Raw genomic sequence first — 14,711 nt, forward strand, 5'->3', positions numbered from 1 at the left:
TGTTAGATGGTGCTTACCAAGTTCCAAACCTTAAAAATATTAACTAATTTAAACCTCATAAAAGCCCCATTTATTATTTTAATCTTCTAGATGAGGAAATTGAGAGAGATGTTCGGTAAGTCACTCCGAGTCCCACAGCTAGTGAGGGCAAGCCAGAATTCAAACCCACAGTTTCCAGAATCTGGAACTAATACTTGGCACACTTTGGTGGATACCTGGAATTAATTTGTATGCATGGGCAGAGGTAGGGGACCACTTTTCTTCTTTCTCCATATGGAAAACCACCAGCACCAGATAACAGTGTGATTCAGGGATACATTTTTTTTTTTTAAGATTTTATTTATCTCAGAGATAGAGAGCAGGGCAAAGGGCAGAGGGAGAGGGACAAGCAGCCCCGACATGGGACTCGATTCCACGACCCTGAAATTATGATGGGAGCTAAAACCAAGAGTCGGATGCTCAACTGACTGAACCACCCAGGCGCCCATTCATTCAGGGACTCTTTGAAGCCGCTTCAGAGCAAATCACTGTTGTTTCAGCCTTAAAAAAAAAAAAAAGAAAGAAAAGGAAGAAAGGCCAAGTTCCTTCCTTAAGTACCTTGTCCTTCCTTCCCTTGGTCCTGCAGGTCTTCAAGGACAGTAGGGAGCCTCTCTCATGCCTTGGGTCCTGGCCTTGCCTTTCCAAATGGTGCAAACACCCCAAAATGTCCTTCCCCAGAAACAGAGCACTTAGTGTGGGAACACGTGTGACAAAAACATTCCGGCCTTCTAGGGCTCTTTCAGAAGAAGGAGGCTGATCTGCCATCCCCGTCTCCTCTGTAGAGGGCATTGTCCACGGTCCCCTGGTATGACACTGGCAATCACGGCCCAGTGTGGGGATGGCGAGGGGCTGGGGATGTGGGGAGCCCGCAAAGGAAGGGAGCGTACGGCCCCGGACAGAACATTTGAGCTGTTCCCAGGGTTCAGGGGCCGGAAGCAATGCCAAGATTCAGGGAGCTGTTTGACGCAGTCCCTGGATGTGTCCCTGGGAAGAGGACTAATCAGGGAGACGCCTGTGTGTCCAGAACGTGCAGTAATCTCATGGGTGGGGAGTGGATGGTCGCTTGGGAGGACGCCATCAGCCGCTGCAGAGGACACAGGCTTCTGTAAGGAGCACGGTGTTTACCAATTGTGAGAGAAGTGTAGTGCACGTTCGTGGGGGCCCTTAGTCTCCGGGGTTGCTGGGACAGTAGCCCCAACCCCACGGCGGGGCGTCCACTGTCCTGATGCTGGCCTGGGAACTGCTGCTTCCTTCTGCAGGAGCTTTGGTCCCGTCACCCCGGCAGCTACAAGGTGGGCTTATCCCAGACGCCCAGCTTTCCTTCCCCTGGAGCCCCAGAGGCAGGTCTCCACTCGTAGAAATAGAACTCACACACCCTAAAGTTCACCCTTTAAAAGTGTACAGCTCGGTGGTTTCTAGTGTGGTCACGAGTGTGACCATCAGCACTCGCTAATCCCAGAATATTCTCATCACCGCACAGGGATCTTGCCTCTTTTTACCGGCTGTGGGTGGCCCATGGGGCCACCCCCGGGGTGGAGGGGCAGTGGCTTGGGGACCTCGGTTCTTTTTCTACATGCTGCTTAAAGTGGAGAGGTTTCGATGTTTCCCTGAAGGTCACCATGCACGTGTGTGTGTGCATGTGCACGTGGGGGGGGCAGGGCACGCCGTGTTGCCTCAGATGGCGGAGGGTTTGGGCTGCAGGGAACCTGTGGGTAGTAGGCAGGTCCAGTCATGGAGGGGATGGCAAGTCAAGGAGAACATTCAGGACAGCGGCACCCCCCTGCCGCCCCCCGTCTCTAGGTGAGGGGAGGGTGCCTTTTTTTATGATAATCACCTGTGACCAACAAAGAATAACCAGACCCTACAAAGGAAGTAAACCACTGAAGGTGTTATCACTAGTTCCTGCTCAATGGTGCTATCAATAGAGATGTTAAAAGGATTTAAGCTCCCTGGTTAGCTTTCTATAAAAGACCGACGCTGAAGGCCCTTGTTGGCAATCCTGTCGGGACCCCTCTCACTCTTGAGAGCTTTTTCCGTATTTTCACTCAATAAACTTCTGTCGCTTTACTGCGAGGTTCATTCTCTGTGAGACAAGAACCTCGCTCTCCTGCTTCATTTGGAGGCAATTGCATAGAGGAAGTTGGCGTTTATCTCATAGAAATATATGTGTGGACGATAAATGGCCAGAGTTAAATAATTTTCCCAGAATATAAATGCCCTGCAACATTATTGCTGTGGGTTCGTGTGTGTGTGTGTGTGTGTGTGTGTGTGTGTGTGTGTGTCTCGGAGGGGGTTTAACAGGTACACAACGTAAAATGTATCATTTTCACCCTTTTAAAACTATACAGCTCAGTGGCATTAAGTATATTCATGTTGTACAGCGATCACCTGGGTTTTGTTTTTATTTGTTTTTTTTTTAAAGATTTTATTTATTTATTTGGGGAAGAGAGGGCAGGGAGCACGAGCAAGGGGAGGGGGAGGGGCAGAGGGAGAAGCAGGCTTCCCGCCGAGCAGGGAGCCCCATGCGGGACTCAATCCCAGGACCCCGGGATCATGACCTGAGCCGAAGGCAGATGCTTAACGACTGAGCCACAGGTGCCCCTGGTTTTTGTTTTTTAAGCACAATATTTTGTCACGGCTAGAAGTGCAGGATGGTGACAGTCGGGCTTGGTGTAGCCTGAACCCCATGGCTCCCCCGGAAGGCGGATGCCCCATCCCTGGAGGCTTTCAGCTTCCCTCTGCCTCCATAGCACCATGACCTGACTCAGCAGGGGCTTGGCTAGGCCGGAGGGCGGGGCCCCGGAACCAAGGACATGCGGCTAGTGGACCCACGCTGCTGGGAAGGGCCCTGACCCACCTGCTCCTGAGTCGCCCTAGTGGCTGACACTCCCCCCCCCCGCCCGCCCCCCCCGCTTGGGCGCAGTCTGCTGTGCCAGCTCCTGCTCAGGGCTTTCCCCAGGCCGGATAAACCAGCGCAGTGAGGGCAGAAGAGCAACCTGTGCCCCAGGCCAAACTCCAGGTCCAGGGGCTCGGGTCCGCCGGCCAGGCCTCCTGGAGCTGCCACCCAGATCTGCCCACTGGATCAGCCCTTTCGCTCCTGCCTGAGAGAGTGATGCGTGAGTCCCCGGGAATCTGGAGTCCTCTGCCCAAAAGACAGCTTGGTCCACATTCCGCCCATGCGGGTGAGGGAATTAACAACCTGTGGTGAGGTTTGGGTGCAGGACTGGACTGGGTGCTCTTAGCAAGACGGTTGGGGTGGGGCGGGTGATGGTTGCAGGCAGAGGAGGGCAAGAGGGGCAGCTGAGGAGCCCCGGGTTGACCAAAGGTGAGGCTGTTGTGCTTTTTGGCTCATCGCCGCGGAAGCTGGCACCAGGCCTCCGTCAATTGTAACCAAAAAGGAGTCAGAGGTTGGCAGCTGCGCCCCACCCAAGACCTGGGTGAGGGCGAGGTGTGGTCACCCGACAAGCCAGGGAGTGAAGTTAATTGGCCGTCGCAGGTGCGCGCAGTCCAGTGACCCCTCTCACCTGCCCCTGGCTTTTCTTACTCACCTCTGCTCGGGCCAGAATCTCCCTTTCCTCCTCTGCCTGTTTCAGCCCCTCCTGTCCACCCGAGTCCGGCTCTGAGCTCAGCTCACATGGTGAAGTCTGAGCCCCCTCCCCCGCCCCTGCTCTCACCCACCCTGCCCTCCTCTGAGCTCATCCCCACAGCAATCCGTCCTCGGGATTTTTGGGGGCCTAGCATGTACTGCCTTGGGTTTGCCTTCAAGCCTGCGCAAGGTAACTTGAGTAATGGGACCTTTTTTAAAAAACCGAATTCACCAGGTTTGATATCTCAGATGAGTGTGGGTGGCCCCGTGCAAGCGTATACCCATTTCATTTCTGTTTTTATTTTGCAGAGCATTTTAGGGGCTCTTAGGTAATGCTGAACGCAGGACATACAGGCAGAGGTCTCATTTCCAAAACTTGGCCCTGAGATTACTGTCAGTGAAACATAAAGGAGAATTTGCTTACAAGGGAGGAGATCAGTCACCTGAGGAGGTGAGTCACCTAAGACAGAGTCCTGTAAATGTGTGAAGACATCGGGGGAACTCCTGGCCAATGAAGGGTTCTAGGGCTTTAGCTCCAGGTAGATTAAGGTGGATCCCAGGAATCTGCATTTCACACTAGTATCCCATCAAACTGACGCAGGAGGTGCCAATCACCCCTGAGAAGCTTGGGGTCCTCTCTGAGAGGTGTGGCTGGAAGGTGATGGATATAGCTGTGCAAGCTGGAGCCGGTCTGAAGAAAGGAAGGAAGCATCAAAAGGTGAGGTGCCCTCAGACGTCGTGGGTGGGAATGAAAAAGTGCCAGCACTGTGGAAATCAGTCGGATGGTCCCCCCCAATTGAAAGGCAGACATTTCTATAGGACCCAGCAATTCCACTCCTAGGTACATCTGCTCAAAGAAACTGAAAACAGGTACCGCGCATGTTTGCAGCAGTAGTGTTCTCAGTGGTCAAAAGGTGGAAATAAACCGAGCGTCCACGGATGGAAGAATGGGTAAACAATATGTGTGCCAACCATACCCTGCATATCATTCAGCCATGAGCAGGAATGAAGTGCTGTTAGGTGCTACAGCGTGGATGCACCTTGAAAACATTATACTCAGTGAAAGCAACCAGACGCAAAAGGTGACATATCGTGATCCCACTTGTATAAAATACCCAGAGGAGATAAACCCATGGAGATGGCAAGAGGAGTGGTGGTTGCCAGGGGCTGGGGGTGAGGAGGGCCTGGGAGTAACGGCTTAATGCGTACAGGGTTTTCTTTTAGGGTGATGAAAATGTCTTTTGGTTGTTGCTAACACTGTGAGTGTACTAAATGCCACTGGATTGTTCACTTTATTTATTTATTTATTTAAAAAAGATTTTATATATTTATTTGACAGAGAGAGACAGCGAGAGAGGGAACCCAAGCAGGGGGAGTGGGAGAGGGAGAAGCAGGCTTCCCGCCGAGCAGGGAGCCCGATGCGGGGCTCGATCCCAGGACCCCGGGATCATCACCTGAGCCAAAGGCAGACGCTTAATGACTGAGCCACCCAGGCGCCCCTGAATTGTTCACTTCAAAACGATTGATTGTATGTTCTGTGAATTTCACCCCAATATAAGAAAAAGGGGGAAAAAGACAGGGTGGGTAGGAGGGAAAGTGCCCAGGATCAAGGAGGCGGCAGGATTCTCCAGCACTGCCTGGGGGAAACGAGTCATGTGATTCACCGCGAACTGAAACCCTGTGCTTCTAAACACACACACATACACATTCTTCATGGAAAATGTATGCCTTTTGTTGGCACTAGAGGACTGGGTTCTTGGATAAATGCTCCGTGTGCAGCAAGACACAGAGGCTGGGGGCACCTGGGTGGCTCAGTTGGTTAAGCGACTGCCTTCGGCTCAGGTCATGGTCCTGGAGTCCCTGGATCGAGTCCCGCATCGGGGTCACTGCTCAGCAGGGAGTCTGCTTCTCCCTCTGACCCTCCCCCCTCTCATGCTCTCTCTCTCTCTCTCTCATTCTCTCTCAAATAAATACATAAAATCTTTAAAAAAAAAAAAAGACACAGAGGCTGGGTGGTGGTGATCTGGTCTAGCCCACCCAGGCCTTATAGCCACACTTGGTTTCTGAACCCAAACCGTGTTATCCATCCAGAATCTGCCCTAAACTGTGAGCTTAGATTATAGCTCTGCTTTGTTTCTCTTGCCTCTGACCCTGCCCAGCCTAACTTACCACTTTGCAAGTTGTTGACAACTTTTCAGTTGATTTAGTTTAAACGTAAGCAGGGCCAGGGCCGGATGGGAGGAATGCTGGGAAGGTGGGTCAGAGGGCTCTCCAGGGTCCGATGATGGCTTCTTTTTGACTTGAGTGCTGCTTACACAGATGTGGTCATTTGCAGAAGTCTGTGACGCTGTATACTCATGATCTGAGAACTCTTCTGTATGTATATTGTACTTCAAGCAAAAATGAAAATAAGGCATTTATACAAAGATGCTTTTCTCAATGCTCTTTATGATATTAAAAACTGGAAATAGCTTGGGGCGCCTGGGTGGCTCAGTTGGTTAAGCGACTGCCTTCGGCTCAGGTCATGATCCTGGAGTCCCAGGATCGAGTCCCACATCGGGCTCCCTGCTCGGCGGGGAGTCTGCTCCTCCCTCTGACCCTCCCCCCTCTCATGCTCTCTCTGTCTCTCTCTCTAATAAATAAATAAATAAATCTTAAAAAAAAAAAACCCTGGAAATAGCTTGCATGCATTAAGAGTAGAGGATTGGTAAACTAATTTCTAATACATCTATAAAACAGAAAGTTACACAGTCATTAGAAATGTTGACAAAGATTTATATTTATTCACTTGGAGGTGTTAAGTAAACAATATGAAATAAGTTAGAAAAGAAGGTATATTCCAAAATATTAAAAGTGATCATCTCTGGGCAGAATACTGGTATTCATAAAATTAACTACTCTGAGGGGCTTGTAAGGTACAAATTCCTGAGCCCCCACCACTCAAGAGATTCCCCAGAGATTCCCCTTCCGTCTCCCCCACTCGACCCCAACCACACGTACCTACCCAGGCTAATTGTGATGCATAGCCTGGTTCCAACCTTGGACCCCTTTGAGAATCTGATATAAACCGTAGATCCTCTCTTAAAACATAAATGGACACACCAAGTCTTGGCTATAACTTGTGGATGGAAGGGGGTCATCCATGACTCCAGTTAAGAACCTCTAATGTAGAATGACAGAGATCAACCGCTTCATTTTCCTCTTCTTTTTTTCCTTATTAGACCCCCTGTTCCCAACTCCCTAAAAGTGAGAATCTCTGCCAAGTGGCACAGGTCCTTGGGCCACTGCCAAGGTCAGAGCACATCCCTTTTGTGTGTTTTTGTCGGGACCACTGGTGCCATCCAGAGGAGGTCCGCTCGTGCAATGTGCAAGCAGCGGGTCGGCCCCCTGGTGTTCCTGAGGCCTGCTTGAGAACTTGCCTGTGCTGCCTGCCTTCTCTTCCTGCATCCTCACTGTGATCTTTGCAGGACAGGACTTGGGGTACAAGCTTTACCCCCACCTCTCTGCTTCTGGTCCTGAGAAGGCAAGCCGCCTAGCTGGCGCATGAGTCTGATGAAGCTAGCCCCGGAGTTTTGATGACCCCTCTTGTAAACATCAACACCACAAGCCCCTCCATGTATGCTGATCTGGGTCCCTACAATGAGATGGGAAACATTCCCTACAATATAAATGGAAATACGGTCAAAGCTGTGGATTACATGTTTTAAGGTCCCCAAGAATATTTTATTAACAGATCTCATGAGGAGAGCTCTTTTTCTGTGTCCCTCTGAAAGTCATGGACTGCTTGGGCAGTGGATGGTCCCATGGCTTCGAAGAGAAAAAAGGCCATCGGGAAGTGTCAGGTCCGTTCGGGCCCAGAGGAGTGGGGAGCACGACCAACGGCCTCGGCCACCAGGTGGCGTCCCTGGCCGGCCTTGGACGTGCAGCTCAGCCCAGGAAGCCAAATGTCTGTGGTGCTTGCGCTCCTTCCTTCAGGCCCCAGACAAGCACAGAACACACACAGGCCAATCCTTTCCCCAAGAGGACACCTGTCACCTGTGAGCACGAGTGCCCTACGATCTCCACTGCCCTCCTCCCCTAACACCTGCCTCTGTCCCCAGCTCCCACCCAGAGGGGCGCCTTGTTTCCCAGCCCCTGGTCACCGCTCCGGCCCTCCCCTTCCTCCTCTCCTCTGGGGTTTAGAGCGCAGCCACCAGGCACGATGAACCAGGGCACCATGGCATAGGGCACGAGAGAGTTTTCTTAGCCCTGGCATAATAAAAAGAAAACCCAAACACTTTTCTTTCTTTTAATACCTAAGAGTAAAAAATAGAAAAAATCCCAAACCCAACAACCCAAACAATCCATTTGAAAGTTGCTGCCATGCCTGGTCTCAGGTCCCCTTTCCAGGGCTGTTCTGCAGGAGCAGCACCCGCTGGGCCCTGGGTCCTGGGGAGGCCCTGGGGCAGCCGGAAACCATCCGGCCTTTATCCCATACAACCAGGACCCAGCATTTCAGAAAGGCCACCAGGACCGTTTTTTAAAAAATGTGGTTGCAACCACGAGGAAGTTTTCCCTTGAGGCTGAGCTGAAGGTTATTTCTTGTGGAGAAACTTCATTTTGTTGCCTAAAAAAAAGAAAATGAGAACATGTCACCAGGCAGACAAAAGTGACATCCTACCCTTTTCAACCCGGACATGGTGGGGGTGACTGCGGCCTCCCAGGCCACCTCTGGAGCCTCTCCTCACGCAACCTCCCCAACGCAAAGGGATCTTGCTCAGACGTGGGCAGTTTTGAAAGGAAGCGTGTCAGAGCTGTAGAGGAGTGTTTGCTCCTGAAACGGCGACACAGGGAGCACTGAATGTAACATGTCCCTGAGGAGCCACATGAGGAGAAAACCCCCAGCAGCACAGGTGGGTAGGAGGGCCTCCCCAGGAAACCAGCCGTCCCGCGGAAGGCACGGTATTGGCCCACTTGCACCTCCCCCTGGGCGCCTCATCACCCTCGATTAAACCGAAGCCCTAATTCTTTTGGTTTTTGTTTTTTAATTTTTATTTATTTTTTTAAGTAATCTCTACACCTGGGCGCCTGGGTGGCTCAGTTGGTTAAGCAATTGCCTTCGGCTCAGGTCATGGGCCTGGAGTCCCGGGATCGAGTCCCGCATCGGGCTCCCTGCTCAGCGGGGAGTCTGCTTCTCCCTCTGACCCTCCCCCCTCTCGTGCTCTCTCTCTCTCTCATTCTCTCTCTCTCAAATAAATAAAATCTTTAAAAAAAAAAAAAAAGTAATCTCTACACCTAACATGGGGCTTGAACTCACAACCCCTGAGATCAAGAGTGGCACGTTCCATGGACCGAGCCAGCTTGGCGCCCCAACGTCCTCATAATTCTTACATTTCCACTAATTTGTTTTTTTTTTAAAGATTTTATTTATTTATTTATTTGAGAGAGCGAGAATGAGAGAGAGAGAGAGAGAGAGAGAGAGAGAGTGCACATGAGAGGGGGGGAGGGTCAGAGGGAGAAGCAGACCCCCCGCTGAGCAGGGAGCCCGATGCGGGACTCGATCCCGGGACTCCAGGATCATGACCTGAGCCGAAGGCAGTCGCTTAACCAACTGAGCCACCCAGGCGCCCCATTTCCACTAATTTGGAGGCTGCTCCAGGTCTTCACTACCAGACACCCTTCTTCGGTTCCCCTCATGCTTCCTAAGTTCAATTGCCCAGAAGACTGAAGAGTGCGGGAGAGAAGAGAGAGGAATACAGCAGGACTGCCCGGGGGCCGGTGAGGCAGGGAGGGGTGCTTTGTTGCCCTTGTCTATCCTCTGGGGCCGGATCAGAACAGGAGCCTACAAGGCCGCAGTGCAGCGAGCATTATTGGGCACCTGCCCCAGTGGAGGGAACCGAACGAGACTCGAGACCCGGGGGAACCAGAGGCTGGTGATGCGGACCGAGACCGCCGGGCCTTACCGAGTCCCTTCAGGAACTTATTGACGCCGCTGTGTTCTCCACTGGGGAGTGTTTCTAGGTACTCTTGGGCTCGGACCTCAAACAGACCTGTCAGCAAGAGAAATCCCAGCCATTTTAGTTCCTTCTCTCTCTCTTCTAAACATATCCATTTCCTTACTGCCATAAAAAAGAAACCTTGCTTCTGAGACGAGCTGCTCCTATAAACATGCTCTGAATCATAAGGTTTATAAGGGTTTTTATTGCCCTTATAATTGCCCGACCTTGTGCAATAACTATCTTCGGGAGGCTGTAAAGCTAGATCATACATGAAATCCTATTTTTATTCAACAAACACCTTCCAAGTGTCTATACTGTGGCAGGCACATGGTTTCAAAGATGAACCAGACCGCCCTGGCTTTCAGACTCCTGTAGTCTCCCCTTTCCTCATATTCTCCCCTAAGAGGAATGCCGGCCAAGTGGTTTAGCTTCCAGGGAATCTGTCTGCCATCTGTCGGCTCAGGAAGGCCAGACAGGGCACCGCAAAGGTGCCTTCGCCTCTAGCCTCAAGGTGTGAGCTTCAGGCATTGTCTTCCTCTCACTGATTTTCCCTGGACAGAGGACGCCTCCCATGCCACTTTTAAGCTTTTGTGTCTCGACCTTTCTATCAAATAGTGATCTGTAAGCAGATGATCTGGTTAGCAGAGCTTCTATTTCAAGGAATCCTGTCGTCAGGAGTGTGACTCCGACACTAATCAATTTCCTTGTGTCTCTTCAGATACCATTCATCAGAATACCTGATGTGTGGCCATTCTGTCTCTACTTTGCAAAGAGCCCCAGGCACGTGGGGCTTTGGTTCCTTCACCCAGGCTGGGCCATCACAGCACCAGAGGACACGGAGGCCTGGGGCCAGAGGCTGTTCCAGGGCCCTCGCTGCCCTCCGTCTTCACTCGACCGGCTTCTCCGTGGTGTCTCTCCCCCACCCAGGTCTAATTCCCGCCAGTGACTGTCTTTGCCAACATTGCTAGCTTTCCGATTCCCAAAAGGACTTACTGTGATGCAAGAAAGAGAGGGGAGTGATTTGATCCTCCCTCACATGCTCCCCCTCCTAAGCCCTGGAAGTGTGATGGAACCCAGCCAGAGGGGACAGGGAAAGGGAGGAGAGAGAGTGCAGGAGGCCAGGCTCCATGGTGAGATGACCCACAAGCTCCCCAAGTTGGGGAGTCTCTGCTGTCCTCCCTCCGGTGCTGCGGCCGATCGGGCTGAATGTGAGGAGGCGCTCACACAAAGTGGGGGGCACGGCCAGCCTCTTTCCCCCTGTCCCCCCCCAGCCGGCTCCTGCCTGCTGGTGCCATACCTCGGGGGACTGGGAGGGAAGAAGGGCAGAAGGAAGGAGAGGCCTGAAGAAGAGGAGAGGAGGGGCCGGCGAGAGACAGGAAAGCATGTTCTGGAGAGTTTCATCAAGTGGGAAAGATGGAACCCAAGGAGAACCTGCCGCCCGAACCTGGAACGTGGTTCTGGGAGAGGCTGTGAGCGGGGACGAGATGGCCAGAGCAGACAGGCCGACTCTGGGGCAGTGTGACCAGCTCCGAGGCGCCAAGACGGAGCGTCCCCGGAGGAGGCCACGCTGTCCCTCCCACCCGTGCCCTGGCCCCACGACCTTCCTCCCCACTCCTCTGCCTCTGCCGGCCTGGGCGTCTCTAGCTGCCTCGGCCCCCGGCACAGAAGGTGCCCCCTAACCTCTGGCATCCTGCCGGCGCAGCTCCCGCTCCTGGATGAAGCCCCGAAAGGTCTGGGTCTCCATGAAAACCTCCAGGAAGCGGCGGAGGCTCTTGGAGGAGACGGCTTTGCGGAAGGCCTCTCGCTGCAGGGTCCTCTCCTCGCGCTCGCCCGCCGTCAGGAACAGGGAGTAGTGGCCCACGATCTCCACGAAGAAGCGGACGAAGGCTTCGGACACCACCTCGTTCAAGGGGCTGGACTGGGGGCCTGAGCAAAGTGGGGACGGGGCCGGCACCAGTGAGGGCGGGGGCAGAGCCCGAAACAGCCCCGCGGGCGCAAGTAAGGACTAGAGCCGATCATCATTCTCCGAGACCAAGGTTACCCGGAGGGACGAAGTCATTTCTTTCTCCCCTTTAATTGGGTATTTTAGGGCCAAACTGGGGGAGGTGGGAAAAATTTTCTCACAATTCATTGTTAGCATGAGATCCAGATCAAGGGGTTACACACCCAGTTTCTCTCTTTGCACGCCCCTCTGGCCACTTTTCCTACTTAACTCAATGCCACGTGGAAGGGCTGGTCACCTGCCCACTCGCTGCCCGATTCTAATGATGGAAGAGGGAGATGGAGGTGGCTGAGCTCTTACCGTGCTTGCAGTCTGGGGGCCCTTCATCCTGGTCACTAGCCAGGTCATTCCTCTGCTCCAGAATGTGCTCCAGGGCCACCTGAAGCTTCCTGGGGAGGATGGAATCCTCGTCATCCATCTGTAAAGCAGAGACAGCAGGTGGGCCGGTGCCCCAGTGCCTCTGGGGATGAGAGCGGCATCCTGGGCCGCAGGTGACACTGGATACACTGCAGGGCAATCCCGGCACAGTTTTTGGATTAGTGGAAGAAACATGATTTATTTTCTCATTTTTTTTTTTAAAGATTTTATTTATACATTTGACAGAAAGAGAGAGCAAGCACAAATAGGGTGAGTGGCAGAGGGAGAGGGAGAAGCAGGCTCCCCACTGAGCTGGGAGCTCGATGCGGGGCTCAATCCCAGGACCTGGGATCATGACCTGAGCCAAAGGCAGAGGCTCAACCGACTGAGCCACCCAGGTGCCCCAAGAAACATGATTTAGAGATAGAGATCTGAGGTTTGAATCTTGATTCCACGTTTTTTTTTTTTTTTTAAGTTTTATTTATTTAATTAACCTCTACACCCCACCGGGAGCTCAAACTCCCAACCCTGAGATTAAGAATTGCATGCTTTTCCAACTGAGCCAGCCAGGTGCTCCTCTTGATTCCACTTTTTACAAGCGATATGAGCCTCAGTTTCCCCACTTGTAAAATGGGGGTACCAATCAATATCTACTTCATTGTGAAGATTAAATGGGCTATAGAAGACATGGATGAAAGAATTTGAAAAAGATATAAAGAAATGGAAAGGTATTCTGTATTCACAGATTGGAAAAATCAATATTGTTAACAGTGTCCATTTTACCCAAAGCCATCTATAGATTCAGTGCAATCCCTACCAAGACTGCAATGGCATTTTTTATAGAAATAGAAAAAACAATCCTAAAATTCACATGGAACCACAAAAGACACTGAATAGCCAAAGCAATCCTGAGAAAAAAGAACAAAGCTGGAGGCATCACAATTCCTGATTTCAAGCTTTATTAACAAAGCTGTAGTAATCAAAGCAGTCTGGTAGTGGCATGAAAACAGACACACAGACCAATGAATGGAACAGAATCAAGAGCCCAGAAATCAACCCGTGCATATATGGTCAACTAATATTTGACAAAGGAGCTAAGAATTCAATGGGGGAGGGGCGCCTGGGTGGCTCAGTTGGTTAAGCGACTGCCTTCGGCTCAGGTCATGATCCCGGAGTCCTGGAATCGAGTCCCGCATCGGGTTCCCTGCTCAGCAGGGAGTCTGCTTCTCCCTCTGATCCTTCCCCCTCTCATGCTCTCTCTCTCTATCTCATTCTCTCTCTCAAATAAATAAATAAAATCTTTAAAAAAAAAAAAAAGAATTCAATGGGGGAAATGATGGCCTTTTCAATAAATGGTGCCAGGAAATTCATGCAAAGGTATGACATTGGACCCCTATCTTACACCACTCACAAAAATTAACATGAAATGGATTAAAGACTTAAAGATTAGACCTGAAATTAAAACTACTAGAAATAAATAGGGAAAAAGCTCCTTGACATTGGTCTTGGCAATGCTTTTTGGATATGACACCAAAAGCTACAAGCAACAAGAGCAAAAATAAGCAAGGACTACATCACACTAAAAAGCTTCCGTACAGTGAAAAAAATGAACAGTAATAGTTGTACACTTACGCACTGCTGGTGGGAATGTGAATTAGTGCAGCTGCTATGGAAAACAGTATGGAGGTTCATCTACCATATGATTCAGTAATTCCACTTCTGGGTATATGTCTGAAGGAAATGAAGTCACCAGCTTTCCTTTTTTTGTTTTTTAGAGAAAGAGCATGAGCGTGAGCAGGGGGGGAAGGGCAGAGGGAGAGGGAGAGAATCTTAAGCAGGCTCCATGCCAGGCTCGGAGCCTGACGTGGGGCTTGATCTCACAACCCTGAGATCAGGACCTGAGCCGAAATCAAGAGTTGGACACCTAACCGACTGAGCCACCCCTGAAATCACTATCTTGAAGAGATATCTGCACCCCCCTGCTCATTGCAGCACTATTCACAAAGGCCAAGACATATAAACAACCTAAGTGTTCATTCACGGGTGAACGAATAAAGAAAATAAGATTTTGTGTGTGTGTGTGTGTGTGTGTATATACATACACACAATGGAATGTATATACACGTATAATGGAATATTAGTCAGTTATAAAAAAGAAGGAAATCCTGCCTTTTATGACAACATGGATGGACCCTGAGGGCATTATGCTTAGTGAAATGAGTCAGAGAAATACAAATGCTGTATGTTCTCACTTATATGTGAAATCTAAAAAAAGCTGGATTCACAGAATTAGAGTAGAATGGTGGTTGCCAGGAGCTAGGAGGTGGGGGAAATGGGTAAGTGTGGTCAAAGTGTGCAAACTTCAGGTTATAAGATAAATGGGTTCTGGGAATCTAACGCACAGCATGGTGACTATAGTTAACAATACTCTATTGTATACTTGAAAGTTGTTAAAAGAGTAGGTCTCAAATGCTATCAGCACACACACAAAAAAAGGTAATTAATTATCTGAGGGGATAGAAGTGTCAACTAATCTTATTGTGATAATCATTTCACAGTACATCATCATGTTGTACATCGTAAACTCATATATATTATATGTCAGTAATATTTCAATAAAGCTGGGTGGAAAAATTTTAAATGCAGTACAATTACTTTGTAAAAGTGCTTGGCACCTAGTGGATTGTCAACAAATGTCCCCCACTGCCCCCACCCCGTAGGATGGCTAGTGTTAAGCAGGGACTCTGGT

General features: G+C 50.6%; 1 protein-coding gene and 1 long non-coding RNA gene across 7 annotated transcripts in view; one reads left to right on the top strand and one right to left on the bottom strand.

The window, feature by feature from the left end:
- Positions 1-3,059: 3,059 nt before the first annotated feature.
- On the top strand, positions 3,060-7,746 carry LOC113911167. Its single transcript, XR_003516391.2, has 4 exons — positions 3,060-3,221; positions 3,935-4,076; positions 4,227-4,343; positions 7,093-7,746. It is a non-coding gene; the product is annotated as an uncharacterized LOC113911167 (long non-coding RNA).
- A 153-nt stretch (positions 7,747-7,899) lies between these two features.
- DENND2A (DENN domain containing 2A) overlaps positions 7,900-14,711 on the bottom strand; it is a 99,896-nt gene continuing 93,084 nt past the window's right edge. For 5 of the 6 annotated variants that reach the window (XM_027573371.2, XM_027573375.2, XM_027573374.2 and 2 more), the window contains 4 exons: positions 11,906-12,023; positions 11,284-11,529; positions 9,568-9,654; positions 7,900-8,231 (listed from right to left, as the gene is read on the bottom strand). In XM_027573371.2, the coding sequence (XP_027429172.2) occupies positions 8,200-8,231; positions 9,568-9,654; positions 11,284-11,529; positions 11,906-12,023 (483 nt within the window). In that variant the 3' untranslated portion in view covers positions 7,900-8,199. The remainder of the gene's footprint in view (positions 8,232-9,567; positions 9,655-11,283; positions 11,530-11,905; positions 12,024-14,711) is intronic. The other variant, XM_027573376.2, reaches the window with a different exon arrangement.

This window comes from Zalophus californianus, chromosome 12 (genome assembly GCF_009762305.2).
Source record: "Zalophus californianus isolate mZalCal1 chromosome 12, mZalCal1.pri.v2, whole genome shotgun sequence".
In the NCBI taxonomy this organism is placed as follows: domain Eukaryota; kingdom Metazoa; phylum Chordata; class Mammalia; order Carnivora; family Otariidae; genus Zalophus; species Zalophus californianus.